Source organism: Heptranchias perlo, chromosome 10, assembly GCF_035084215.1.
Source record: "Heptranchias perlo isolate sHepPer1 chromosome 10, sHepPer1.hap1, whole genome shotgun sequence".
Taxonomy (NCBI): domain Eukaryota; kingdom Metazoa; phylum Chordata; class Chondrichthyes; order Hexanchiformes; family Hexanchidae; genus Heptranchias; species Heptranchias perlo.
In genome coordinates, this window is record NC_090334.1 from 5410723 (window position 1) to 5424378 (window position 13656).

At 47.1% G+C, this 13656-nt stretch overlaps 1 protein-coding gene across 2 annotated transcripts in view; it reads right to left on the reverse strand.

The window, feature by feature from the left end:
• The window catches only part of ino80 (INO80 complex ATPase subunit), a 216394-nt gene that overhangs the window by 154530 nt on the left and 48208 nt on the right, over nucleotides 1-13656 (reverse strand). For both annotated transcript variants that reach the window (XM_067991159.1, XM_067991158.1), the window contains exons 7-9: nucleotides 7507-7715; nucleotides 6150-6203; nucleotides 5440-5643 (exon numbers count right to left, since the gene is read on the reverse strand). In XM_067991159.1, the coding sequence (XP_067847260.1) occupies nucleotides 5440-5643; nucleotides 6150-6203; nucleotides 7507-7715 (467 nt within the window). The remainder of the gene's footprint in view (nucleotides 1-5439; nucleotides 5644-6149; nucleotides 6204-7506; nucleotides 7716-13656) is intronic.

Consider the following 13656-nt stretch of genomic DNA (forward strand, 5'->3'; position numbering starts at 1 on the left):
CAGAAATCTCTAAACAATCATAAATCACATCCCATATAATGCCCTCAGACAACCTCCCTTCAACCTATGTCAACTCACGGGCTTATAATTCCCAGGGTCTGATTCCTTCAACTTCAATATGGGACCAAATGAGCCTTTCTCCACTCCAATGGAAGCACTGCAGAAACTGGAGCTCATAGAATCAGAAATTTACAGCACAGAGGGAGGCCATTCAGCCCATCATGTCTGTGCCGGCCGAAAAAGTGCTGTCCAGCCTAATCCCACTTTCCAGCTCTTTGTCTGTAGCCTTGTAGGTTACAGCACTTCAAGTGCATATCCAAGTACCCTTTAAATGAGTTGAGGGTTTCTGCCTCTACCACCCTTTCAGGCAGTGAGTTCCAGACCCCCACCACCCTCTGGGTGAAAACATTTATCCTCAGCTCCCCTCTAATCCTTCTACCAGTTACTTTAAATCTATGCCCTCTGGTTATTGACCTCTCTGCCAAGGGAAATAGGCCCCTCAATTTTATACACCTCAATTAAATCTCCCCTCAGCCTCCTCTGTTCCAAAGAAAGCAACTCCAGCCTATCCAATCTTTCCTCGTAGCTAAAATTCTCCAGTCCTGGCAACATCCTCGTAAATCTCCTCTGTACCCTCTCTAGTGCAATTACATCTTTCCTGTAATGTGGTGACAAGTACTGTAAACAGTACTCAAGCTGTGGCCTAATGAGTGTTTTATAAAGTTCCAGCATAACCTCCTTGCTCTTATATTCTATGCCTCGGCTAATAAAGTAAAGTATTCCATCTGCCTTCTTAACCGCTTTATCAACCTGTCCTGCTACCTTCAGGGATGTGTGGACATGCACTGCAAGGTCCCTCTGTTCCTCTACACTTCTCACTATCCTCCCATTTATTGTGTATTCCCTTGCCTTGTTTGCCCTCCCCAAATGCATTACCTCACACTTCTCTGGATTGAATTCCATTTGCCACTTTTCTGCCCACCTGACCAGTCCAATGATATCTTCCCGCAGTCTACAGCTTTCCTCCTCACTATCAACCACATGGCCAATTTTTGTATCATCTGCAAACTTCTTAATCATGCCCCGTACATTTAAGTCCAAATCAATATATATCACAAAAAGCAAGGGACCTAGTACTGAGCCCTGCGGAACCCCACTGGAAACAACCTTCAAGTCACAAAAACACCTGTCGACCGTAACCATTTGCTTCCTGCCACTGAGCCAATTTTGGATCCAACTTGCCACTTTCCCTTGGATCCCATGGGCTTTTACTTTTCTGACCAGTGTGCCGTGTGGGACATTGTCAAAAGCCTTGCTAAAATCCACTGCTATTAAACATACGGGGCAGGGGCTCACATACAACCACCTATGTCCTAAGCACTCTTGGATAAATGGCATCAGTTGTATAAAGCTCTGGTCAGTCCCCATCTGGAGTCCTGTGTTCAGTTCTGGGCACCACACCACAGGAAGGATAGATTGGCCTTGAAGGGGGTGCAGTGCAGATTCACCAGAATGATACCGGGGCTAAAAGGGTTAAATTAAGAGGCTAGGTTGCATGGACTAGGCTTGTATTCCCTTAAATATAGAAGATTAAGGGGTGACCTAATTGGGGTGTTTAAGATAATTGAAGGATTTAATTGGGTAGATCGAGAGAAACTATTTCTTCTGGTGGGGGAGTCCAGAACAAGGGGTCATAACCTTGAAATTAGAGCAAGGCTCTTCAGATGTGATGTCACGAAGCCTTTCTTCACACAAAGGGTAGTGCAAATCTGGAACTCTCTTCCCCCAAAAAGCTGTTGAGGCTGGGGGTCAATTAAAAATGTCAAAACTGAGATTGAGATTTTTGTTTGGCAAGGGCATTAACGGTTACGGAACCAAGGCAGAGTCTTAAACATGAAATAATGGGAGTTTCTAAAAAAGGAAATGCAGTCATCATGGGGGACTTTAATCTGCATGTAGACTGGGCAAATCAAATTGACAAAGGTAGTTTGGAAGACGACTTCAAGGAATGTATTCGAGACGGTTTCCTAGAGCAATACGTCATGGAAGCAACCAGGGAACAGGCTATTTTAGATCTTGTATTATGTAATCGGATAAGGTTAATTAACAATTTCGCAGTAAAAGAACCTCTGGGGAAGAGTGATCATAATATGATAGAATTTAACAGAGTTTGAAAGTAACATACTTAAGTCAGAAACAAGAGTTCTTAAACTTAAATAAAGCCAATTACATAGGTATGAGGGGAGAGTTGTCAAAGGTAGATTGGGAAATTAGATTAAAGGGTTTGACAATTGAAAAGCAATGGCAAACGTTTAAAGAAATGTTTCAATATTCTCAACAAGTATATATTCCATTGAGAAATAAAAACTCAACAGGAAAAGTGATCCAACCTTGGCTAACTGAAGTTAAGGAGAGTATTGGATTGAAAGAAGAGGCCTATAATGTTGCCAAGAAGAGTAATAAGCATGGGGATTGGGAGAGTTTTAGAAACCAACAAAGGACAACCAAAAAATTGATGAAAAGGGAGAAAATAGAATATGAAAGCAAACTAGCAAGAAATATAAAAACAGATTGCAAGAGCTTCTACAAGTATGTAAAAAGGAAGAGAGTGGCAAAAGTAAACGTTGGTCCCTTAGAGGCTGAGACAGGAGAAATTATAATGGGGAATTAGGAAATGGCAGAAGCGTTACACAAATATTTTGTATCGATCCTCACAGTAGAAGACGCAAAAAGCATACAAGAAATAACGGGGAACCAAGGAGTAAAGGAGAGTCAGGAACTTAAAACAATTAATATCACTGGAGAAAAAGTACTAGACAATATAATGGGACTAAAAGCCAACAAATCCCCTGGGCCCGATTGCCTATATCCTAGGGTTCTAAAAGAGGTGGTTGCAGAGATAGCAGATGCATTGGTTATCGTCTTCCAAAATTCTCTAGATTCTGGAATGGTCTTAGTGGACTGGAAGGTAGCAAATGTTACCCCGCTATTCAAGGGAGGGAGAGAGAAAATATCAGTGGTCAGGAAAATGCTGGAATCCATTATTAAGGAAGTGGTAACAGGGCACTTAGATAATCATAATATGATTAGGCAGAGTCAACATGGTTTTATGAAAGGGAAATTGTCTTTTGAGGATGTAACTAACAAGGCAGATAAAGGGGAACCAGTGGATGTGGTATATTTGGATTTTCAAAAGGCATTCAATAAAGTGCCACATAAAAGGTTGTTACACAAGGTAAAGGCTTATAGGGTTGGGGGTAATATATTAGCATGGATAGAGGATTGGTTAAAGGACAGAAAACAGAGTCGGGATAAACGGGTCATTCTGAGGTTGGCAGGCTGTAACTAGTGGGGTGCCGCAAGGATTGGTGCTTGGGCCTGTTATTTACAATCTATATTGATGACTTAGATGAGGGGACCGAGTGTAATGTATCCAAGTTTGCTGACGATACAAAGCTAGGTGGGAAAGTTAGATGTGAGGAGGACATAAAGAGTCTGCAAAGGGATAGAGACAGATTAAGTGGGTGGGCAAGAAGGTTGGCAGATGGAGTATAATATGGGGAAATGTGAGGTTATTCACTTTGGTAGGAAGAATAGAAAAACAGAATATTTTTTAAATGGTGAGAAACTATTAAATGTTGGTGTTCAGAGAGACTTGGGTGTCCTTGTACAAGAAACACAAAAAGTTGGTATGCAGGTACAACAGGCAATTAGGAAAGCACGTTGGCCTTTATTGCAAGGGGGTTGGAGTATAAGAGTAAAGACGACTTACTACAGTTGTACAGGGCTTCAGTGAGACCTCACCTGGAGCATGCGTATAGTTTTGGCCTTCTTATCTAAGGAAGGATATACTTGCCTTGGAGGCAGTGCAACGAAGGTTCACTCGATTAATTCCTGGGATGAGAAGAATGTCCTATGAGGAGAGGTTGAGTAGAATGGCTCTATTCTCTCAAGTTTAGAAGAATGAGAGGTGATCTCATTGAAACATGTAAAATTATTAGGGGGCTTGACAGAGTAGATGCTGAGAGATCGCTTCCCCTGGCTAGAGAGTCTAAAACTAGGGGGCATAGTCGCAGGATAAGGAATCAGTCATTCAAGACTGAGATGAAGAGGAATTTTTTCATGCAGAGGGTTGTGAATCTTTGGAATTCTCTACCCCAGAGGGCTGTGGATGGTGAGTCATTGAACATATTCAAGGCTGAGTTACATAGATTTTTGGACTCTAGGGGAATCAAAGGATATGGGGATCAGGTGGGAAAGTGGAGTTGAGATCGAAGATCAGCCATGATCTAACTGAATGGCAGAACAGGCTCGAGGGACCGTATCGCACTATTCCCTGTTCCTGTGTTCCCATTTTAAACACCTCGATTAAGTCACCCGTCAACCTTATAAACTCAAGGGATCACAACCTGTCCTCCTAATTGAACTCTTTAGACCCTGGTATCATTCTGGTGAATCTGCGTGGTACCCCCTCTCCAAGGCCAATATATCATTCCTGATGTGCCATGCCAAAAACTGAACAATCCCTTCGTATTTGGTTTGCCTGCACCCTATTGTTTGACTCCACTCCCCGTCTGGTGCCACCTGCAAACTCAGACAGCTGTTTCTGTCCCCACCCCAAATCATTTCACACTGAACAGCACTGGCCCCAGGGACACCCCCACAGTGAGTGTGGGCCCAGCTCCATTCACAGCCTCCCTTTGCTTTCTCTGGTTTGGCCCAAGTTCAATCCCCTCAGAAGCTTGCCTGCTGTGCCCTGCCTTCCTACCGTTGGACTAATCCCCAAGCTCTGGAATTGCCTCCCTAAACCCCTCTTTCCTCCTTTGAGACGCTCCTTAAAACCTACCTCTTTGTCCAAGCTTTTGATACTTGTCCCAATATCTCCTTAAGTGGCTCGGTGTCAAATTTTGTTTGATAATCGCCCCGGTGAAGCATTTTGGGGTGTTTTACGACATTAAAGGCACTATAATAATGCAAGTCGTTGTTGTTGAATGGCATGGGATCTGAAGCTGATCTCTAAATACATCCACAAACCTTCAGCTGCTGACGGGCTCAGTCAGTTCTTCAAAGAGCTCCAGGAAATATGTCAGGTGAGACTCCCCTCTCATAAATCCCAGCCAATTCCTTCTTCCCATCCCACACCTACCTGGGGGTTTCATTACCCCCTCTCTCAAAATGCCTTTACCCACAGCAAACACCAGGCTCACTGGCCTGTAATTCTCTAGGCCAGCTCTCTGCCCCTTTTAAAAGGTTCACCAGGCCATTGGTTCCTGGTTTTGGGGTCTGATAAGGGGGTCTTTAGTTCTCCAACTGGATTGGTCAGAGACTCTACAAATGATAGACCTGCCACTTTAGGTCAGATGTTTTTGTCCATCTGGCAATGACGGTTTATTGACTGTGAAAACACTGTAAAAGAGCTAAAAAAAAGACTCTTCTAACCTCACGCATCTCCTCGTCGAGTTTCCGCTGTTCCAGAGCCTCTTTCTCTGCCCGTTTCCGATGCTCCTTCTCCACCTTATCATACTTTTTCCAGTACAGCAGCATCTCTTTGGTCAGCCTGCGGGCCCGAGGCAGCGTTTCTTTACAGTTCTTCTGTGCTTGGATGGCGGCCCGCCGCACCTCTCGCATACACTGGTGGGCCAGCTGGGGGAAAGGACACCAATATAGGATACGTGTATCAACATCCTCAGTGGTTCAACCTGCAACACTGTATTGTGAGCCTTCATCAGCGCTCAGTGTGTGCAGCGCTGCGGACCACTTAACACTCCCATCACTCAACCTGAGGCTAAACTCTCACACTCCGTATAGCTCAGAACTCTTCCCACCTCACTCCATCGAGGCAATCTCCAGTGATTAGTCTTTGCTTTGTCAAAATCCTCGTGCGGTGCAGGATCATTGCAACAGACAGCCCCGTGCACTGCAGCCAGCACAGGCACTTATGTTTAACACAACTGCTGCTCCAATTCCTTTTCTTAAACAGAAATGAAAGCACCGGTCCCGTTGACAATGTGCATGTTAAATAACGACCATCTGAAACCGATCAGCCGCGGAGCCCTGCCGCGACGCATGCGGGGCCCGTGGAGCCCGGTGCGGGCGCAGCCCATTTGTTTACCTCCAGTTTGCCGTATTTCAGTGCAGCCCGGACCTACCTTCTTGGTGTTGGTGAAGATCATGTTACGCGCGGAGGATTTCTGCTTGTAGACCTGCAAAAAACACAAGCTGTGTCACAATCGGTCGCTCCTCAGCACAAATACAAACACAGCACAACCTATAGGCCCAGCCCTATAGGACCAGGTCGGAACAGACTGCAGCACATAAGAACGGGCCAGACCTGACCAGAAATCCCCAAGCACACACTCGCCCGTCAGACCAGACATTCCATACTATGGTCCCCACCCCCATGATACCAGCCTTCTCCTGTGGATCATTTCTTCCCTCCTGTGCATTCCCACTTGTGTCATCTACCAGGAATAATCACGAATCTGCAAGAATGCTGGAGAAGCTCTGTACTTTGCTTTGTTTTCTCATTCATTTCCACACAGCAATCAGTTATTTTTATATATATATATATATATATATATATATTGCAGCTCCATAGCCGCATCTCCCTGTCTACCCTTCTGTCTCACCTTTGACACGTGCACAGTTTTTTAAAAAATTTCTCCAATGTTTCTGCCCTCCTGTTCTGAAGGCACTGACTCTTGCCAGGACATGGTTCCACTGGCACTAGCCAGCGAGTGTTGGTAGGCTATTTGACTGTGGAGGGAATCACATCAGAGTTCAATGCTGCCCTCTTGCAACCCACACAGACTTTCCAGTACCAGATAATAGTGAGGACCTGGAATGCTGGCTGATTGTCATCAGAGGGGGGGGGTGGGTCACTGATTAGTGTTCTATATGCTGCCCCCTCTGTCTGAGATCAGCACTGACCAGAGACTGGACATAGTAGCTGCTCACATCACACAAGTGGCACACAGTTAGCCACTGAGCTCATGAGGGGAGGGGTCGAGGCACCTCTGCTGTCTTTCTTTCCTTCTGCTGTTGCGCCTTCCCCATGATCTCCTTGGCTCACAGTTTTCAACACTTGGCTTTTTCTTTCTCCCACTCCAATACCTTACTGTAAAAGCCAGAAGATATTTACATACACTGCAAGTCAAATCTAAAACCCTCCCCACTCCCTGCCCGAGTCTCTCGTCCCACCCAAGCCCTCCACCGATATAACCATCTGCACTTCCTACTCTTCCAGCCGTGCTCATCGAGCACTAATGAAAGGCAGAACTGTCTCAGCCTATCCGGCAGTGGAAGCAGTCAGGGAGAATCCCATCTCCTGGTCACATAGCCCCAACTCTTGGTGCGAGAGCAGGAGCAGGTGGAAGCAGGTATAAGCAGGTATATACAACAGGAGACAGGCAGGAAACCTACCTGCTGCCACTGCAGCATGCCTGAAGAGCAACACAAGAGGCCTGCTGCCTGCTCAGTGTGCGGTACGACGCTCCAAGTGCTCACCTTAGGAACCTCCTTTTTTGCGATGCTGAGCCACACCTTGCGACGCCGTGCGTTCAACTGCTCTAAATTCAGGTGCTTTTTCTTTGAACCTAGAGGAGGAGCATCGTGGGAGAATTTAGCGAATATTTTCATCTCTGTCCTCCGCGGGGATTCTCCGGATGAGTGTTCCTCCTCACGCTTCCTCTTCTTCTTCACTTTCTTCAATTTGGCTGAAAAACAGAGATACGTCAGCATTCCCACCGGCACACCGCCTGGCCCCTTCCGGGAGACATCACTCACCCCCTCTGAGATACCGCCAGTCCCCCTCCCTCCCCCCGGTCAGTATTCAATTTTACAATAGGGAAAACTTGGACCACCGAGAAAAAAAGGGGCCATGGAAACAACGAGTGAGGGGATGCGACAATCACACTTCAGTCTGACTGTACTGTACCTACACTAGCTGAAAGCATCTTTTATAAATGTACATTAGGAGCACCACACTGTGGAGAGTCCAAGCACTGCAACTTCACAAGAACAAACCGCATTCTCAACAAAAAGGTTATTTCTTTCTGATTTAAGTTTCACTGTTGCCCTTTCAGTTACTACAACATAGTCAGGTCTGGCTGGGCCACATCAAACACTACCTCTCTCACTGCTCACCACTCCAGGATCATCCTGGAATGCAAAGATAAACCCCCGGCTTCTTTTCTCCATTACTAACCATCTCCTTGAACCCCTCTCTCCTGCCCCCTCCACCCTCATCTCCAACAAGTGCGAGCAGCTCATGGACTACTTTATCACGAAGATCGAGACCATTCATTCAGCTGCCCCCGCCGCAACACTCCCTTCCCCTCAGGTTCCCCCCTGACCTAACCCTAAACTCGCATCTTTCTCCAGATTCTCTCCTATCTCCCATATTCCCACTAACCTGCTGACCATCCAACTTCCCTTCCTGGCCCCCACGTTAGTTGATATTGTAAATGGTTCCCTCTCCTCAGGTACTGTCTCCCTCCCTTTCAAATCTGCCATCAGCACCCACCTCCTCAAAAAACCCACCCATGGCCCCTCTGTCCTTGCATTCCACCGCCCCATCTCCAACCTCCCTTTCCTCTCCAAAGTCCTTGAATAGAGTCATAGAGTCATACAGCACGGATAGAGGCCCTTCGGCCCATCGTGTCCGCGCCGGCCATCAAGCCCAGTCGAATCTCATCCCATATTCCAGCATTTGGTCCGTAGCCTTGTATGCTATGGCATTTCAAGTGCTCATCCAAATGCTTCTTGAATGTTGTGAGGGTTCCTGCCTCCACAACCCTCTCAGGCAGTGAGTTCCAGACTCCAACCACCCTCTGGGTGAAAAAGTTCTTTCTCAAATCCCCTCTAAACCTCCCGCCTTTTACCTTGAATCTATGCCCCCTTGTTATAGAACCCTCAACGAAGGGAAAAAGCTCCTTAGTATCCATCCTATCTGTGCCCCTCATAATTTTGTACACCTCAATCATGTCCCCCCTCAGCCTCCTCTGCTCCAAGGAAAACAAACCCAATCTTCCCAGTCTCTCATCATAGCTGAAGCGCTCCAGCCCTGGTAACATCCTGGTGAATCTCCTCTGCACCCTCTCCAAAGCGATCACATCCTTCCTGTAGTGTGGCGACCAGAACTGCACACAGTACTCCAGCTGTGGCCTAACCAGTGTTTTATACAGCTCCATCATAACCTCCTTGCTCTTATATTCTATGCCTCGGCTAATAAAGGCAAGTATCCCATATGCCTTCTTTACCACCTTATCTACCTGTTCCGCCGCCTTCAGGGATCTGTGAACTTGCACACCAAGATCCCTCTGACCCTCTGTCTTGCCTAGGGTCCTCCCATTCATTGTGTATTCCCTTGCCTTGTTAGTCCCTCCAAAGTGCATCACCTCGCACTTTTCCGGGTTAAATTCCATTTGCCACTGTTCAGCCCACCTGACCAACCCATCTATATCGTCCTGCAGACTGAGGCTATCCTCCTCGTTATTTACCACCCTACCAATTTTTGTATCATCAGCGAACTTACTGATCATATCTTTTACATTCATATCCAAGTCGTTAATGAAGACCACAAACAGCAAGGGACCCAGCACCGATCCCTGTGGTACCCCACTGGCCACAGGCTTCCAGTCACAAAAACAACCTTCGACCATCACCCTCTGCCTTCTGCCACTAAACCAGTTTTGTATCCAAAGTGCCAAGGCACCCTGGATTCCATGGGCTCGTACCTTCTTGACCAGTCTCCTGTGCGGGACTTTATCGAAGGCCTTACTGAAATCCATGTATACCACATCCACTGCGTTACCCTCATCCACACGCCTAGTCACCCTCTCAAAAAATTCAATCAAATTAGTCAGACATGGTCGTCCCTTGACAAAGCCATGTTGACTATCCCTGATTAATCCTTGCTTCTCCAAGTGGAGACTAATTTTGTCCTTCAGAATTTTTTCCAACAATTTTCCTACCACTGATGTTAGGCTCACTGGCCTGCAGTTCCCTGGTTTTTCCCTACTCCCCTTCTTGAATAATGGTACTACATTAGCGGTTCTCCAGTCCTCTGGCACATCCCCTGTGGCCAGAGAGGTTCTGAATATATGTGTTAGAGCCCCCGCAATCTCCTCCTTTGCCTCACACAGTAGCCTGGGATACATTTCGTCCGGGCCTGGGGATTTATCCATTTTTAGGCCTGCTAAAACCGCCAATACCTCCTCCCGCTCGATGTTAATATGTTCGAGTATATCACAGTCCCCCTGCCGTATTTCTATGTCTACATCGTCCTTCTCCATAGTGAAAACAGATGCAAAAAATTCATTTAGAACCCCTCCTACATCTGCCGGCTCCACACACAGATTGCCATTTTTGTCCCTAATGGGCCCTATTTTTTCCCTAGTCATCCTCTTACCCTTAATATACTTATAAAACATCTTAGGATTTTCCTTTATTTTGCTCGCCAGTGTTATTTCATGGCCCCTCCTTGATCTCCTAATTTCTTTTTTAAGTATCCCCCTGCACTTTTTGTACTCCTCTAGGGCTTCCTCCGTCTTTAGCCTTTTGTATCTGCCAAAAGCCCTCCTTTTTTTCCTAATCCATTCTCGTATATCCCCTGACATCCAAGGTTCCCTGGAGTTCTTGGAACCACCCTTGACCTTTACGGGAACATGTCGCCAATCTCTCTTCTGAAAGACTCCCATTGCTCCGATGCGGATTTTCCTACAAGCAGCTGATCCCAGTCCATTTTGGCCAGATCCTGCCTTATCCTATTAAAATCGGCCTTCCCCCAATTTAGAACCTTTATTTCCGGCCCCTCCCTGTCCTTTTCCATGACCACCTTAAATCTCACCGAATTATGGTCACTGTCACCAAAGTGCTCACCTACTAGCACTTCTTCCACTTGGCCGGCCACATTCCCTAGAATTAGGTCCAGTACCGCCCCCTCTCTTGTAGGACTTTCTACATGCTGGCTCAAAAAGCTCTCCTGGATGCACGTTAAGAATTTTGTACCCTCTAAGCCTTTTACACTCTGAGTATCCCAGTTAATATTGGGGAAGTTGAAATCCCCCACTATTATTACCCTATTATTTGCACAATTTTCTGAGATTTGCCTACATATCTGTTCCTCTATCTCCCCCTGACTGTTTGGGGGCCTATAGTACACTCCCATCAAAGTGCTTGCCCCCTTTTTGTTTTTAAGCTCCACCCATATGGCCTCATTAGAGGAACCTGCTAATATATCATCCCTCCTTATGGCAGTAATTGATTCTTTAATTAATATTGCGACCCCCCCCTCCTCTTATACCTCCCCCTCTGTCTCGCCTGAAGATTCTGTACCCTGGAATATTGAGCTGCCAGTCTTGCCCCTCCCTCAACCATGTCTCTGTGACAGCAACAATATCATACTCCCATGTGTTTATCAACACCTTCAGTTCATCCACCTTATTCGCAAGACTCCTTGCATTAAAATAGATGCCATCCAGCCTTGCCCTCACATATTTGCCCTGTCTTCCAAGCTGACTTGTTTTTTTCTCCATATTTGGCTGCACATCACCCCCTATTGTAGCTCCACTCTGTATCCCATCCCCCTGCCAAGTTAGTTTAAACCCCCCCCAACAGTGCTAGCAAACCTCCCCGCAAGGATATTTGTCCCGCTCTGGTTCAGGTGCAACCCGTCCGACTTGTACAAGTCCCACCTTCCCCAGAAGCAGGCCCAGTGATCCAAGAAACTGAAACCCTCCCTCCTGCACCAACTCTTTAGCCACGCATTCATCTGTTCTATCCTCCTATTTCTATACTCACTAGCCCGTGGCACTGGGAGTAATCCAGAGATTACAACCTTTGAGGTCCTGCTCTTTAATCTGCTACCGAGCTCCCTAAATTCTTGATGCAGGACCTCATCTCCCTTCCTACCTATGTCGTTGGTCCCAGTGTGGACTACGACCTCTGCCTGCTCACCCTCCCCCTTGAGAATGCCCTGAAGCCGCTCAGTGACATCCATGATCCTGGCACTAGGGAGGCAACAAACCATCCTGGAGTCACGTTTACGGCCACAGAAACGCCTGTCTGTTCCCCTTACGATAGAATCCCCTACCACTATAGCTCTTCTACTCTTTTTCCTCCCAGCCTGTGCAGCAGAGCTACCCCTGGTGCCAGGAAGTTGGCTGCTGCTGCCTTCCCCTGATAAGTCATCCCCCTCAACAATATCCAAAGCGGTATATTTGTTTGAGAGGGGGACGGCCACAGAGGACCCCTGCACTGCCTGCCTGCTCCTCTTACTCTGCCTGGAGGTCACCCAATTACTTCCTGCCTGTACAACCTTTACCTGCGGTGTGACCATCTCACTAAACGTGCTATTCGCGACGTTCTCAGCATCGCGAATGCTCCATAATGAATCCATCCGCAGCTCCAGTGCCGCAATGCGGTTTGTCAGTAGCTGCAGCTGGATACATTTCCCGCACACATGGTCGTCAGGGACACCGGAAGGGTCCCTGATTTCCAACATAGAGCAGGAAGAGCATAACACGGGGCTGGGCTGTGTTGTTGCCTCCCAAATCCGTGCCCATCTTTCCCACAACTACATGTTTGAACCTCTCCAATCAGGTTTCTGCCCTTGCACAGCACTGAAACAGCTTTTATCAAAGTCACAAATGACATCCTATGTGACTGTGACCGTGGTAAACTATCCCTCCTCATCCTTCTCGACCTGTCTGCAGCCTTTGACACGTTTGACCACACCATCCTCCTCCAATACCCCATCTCCACTGTCTCGCTGGGTGGGACAGACCTCTCCTGGTTCCACTTTTACCTATCCAGCGTAGCCAGAGCATCTTCAGCAATGACTTCTCTTCCCACTCCCACACCATTCCCTCTTGACTCTCTCAAGGATCTATCCTTGGCCCCCTCCTATTTCTCATCCACTTGCTGCCCCTCGGCGACATCATCTGAAGACATGGGGTCAAGTTCCACATATACACCGAGGACACCCAGCTCTGCTTCACCACCACCTCTCTCGACCCCGCCACTGCCTTTGTGTTGTCAGACTGCTTGTCCGACATCCAGTCCTGGCTGATCCGCAATTTCCGCTATTAAACATTGGGAAGACCAAAGCCGTTATCTTCAGCCCTGCTACAAACTCCGTTCCCTCACCACTGATTCCATCCCCCTCCCTGCCCACTGCCTCAGGCTGAACCAGACGGTTCGCAACCTCGCTGTCCTATTTGACAGAGCTGAGCTTCCAAATTCATATCCTCTCCATCGCGAAGGCCGCCTACTTCCACCTCCGTAATGTCACCCGTCTCCGAACCTGCCTCAGCTTATCTGCTGAGGACACACAATCTAAAATGCGGATGATACAAAACTTGGCAACGTAGTAAATAGAGAGCAAGATAGTAGTAGACTGGTGAAATGGGCAGACACACGGTAGATGCAATTTAATGCGGATAAGTGTGAAGTGATGCTTTTCAGGAGGAACAACATGGAGAGGCAGTATAATCTAAAAAGGTACTATTTTGAGGGGGGTGCAAGATCAGAGGGATCTGGAGGTAGATATTCACAAATCTTTGAAGGTGGCAGGACAGGTTGATATGGCGGTTAAGAAAGTGCGTGGGATACTTGGCTTTGTAAATAGGGGCATTGAATACAAAAACAAGGAGG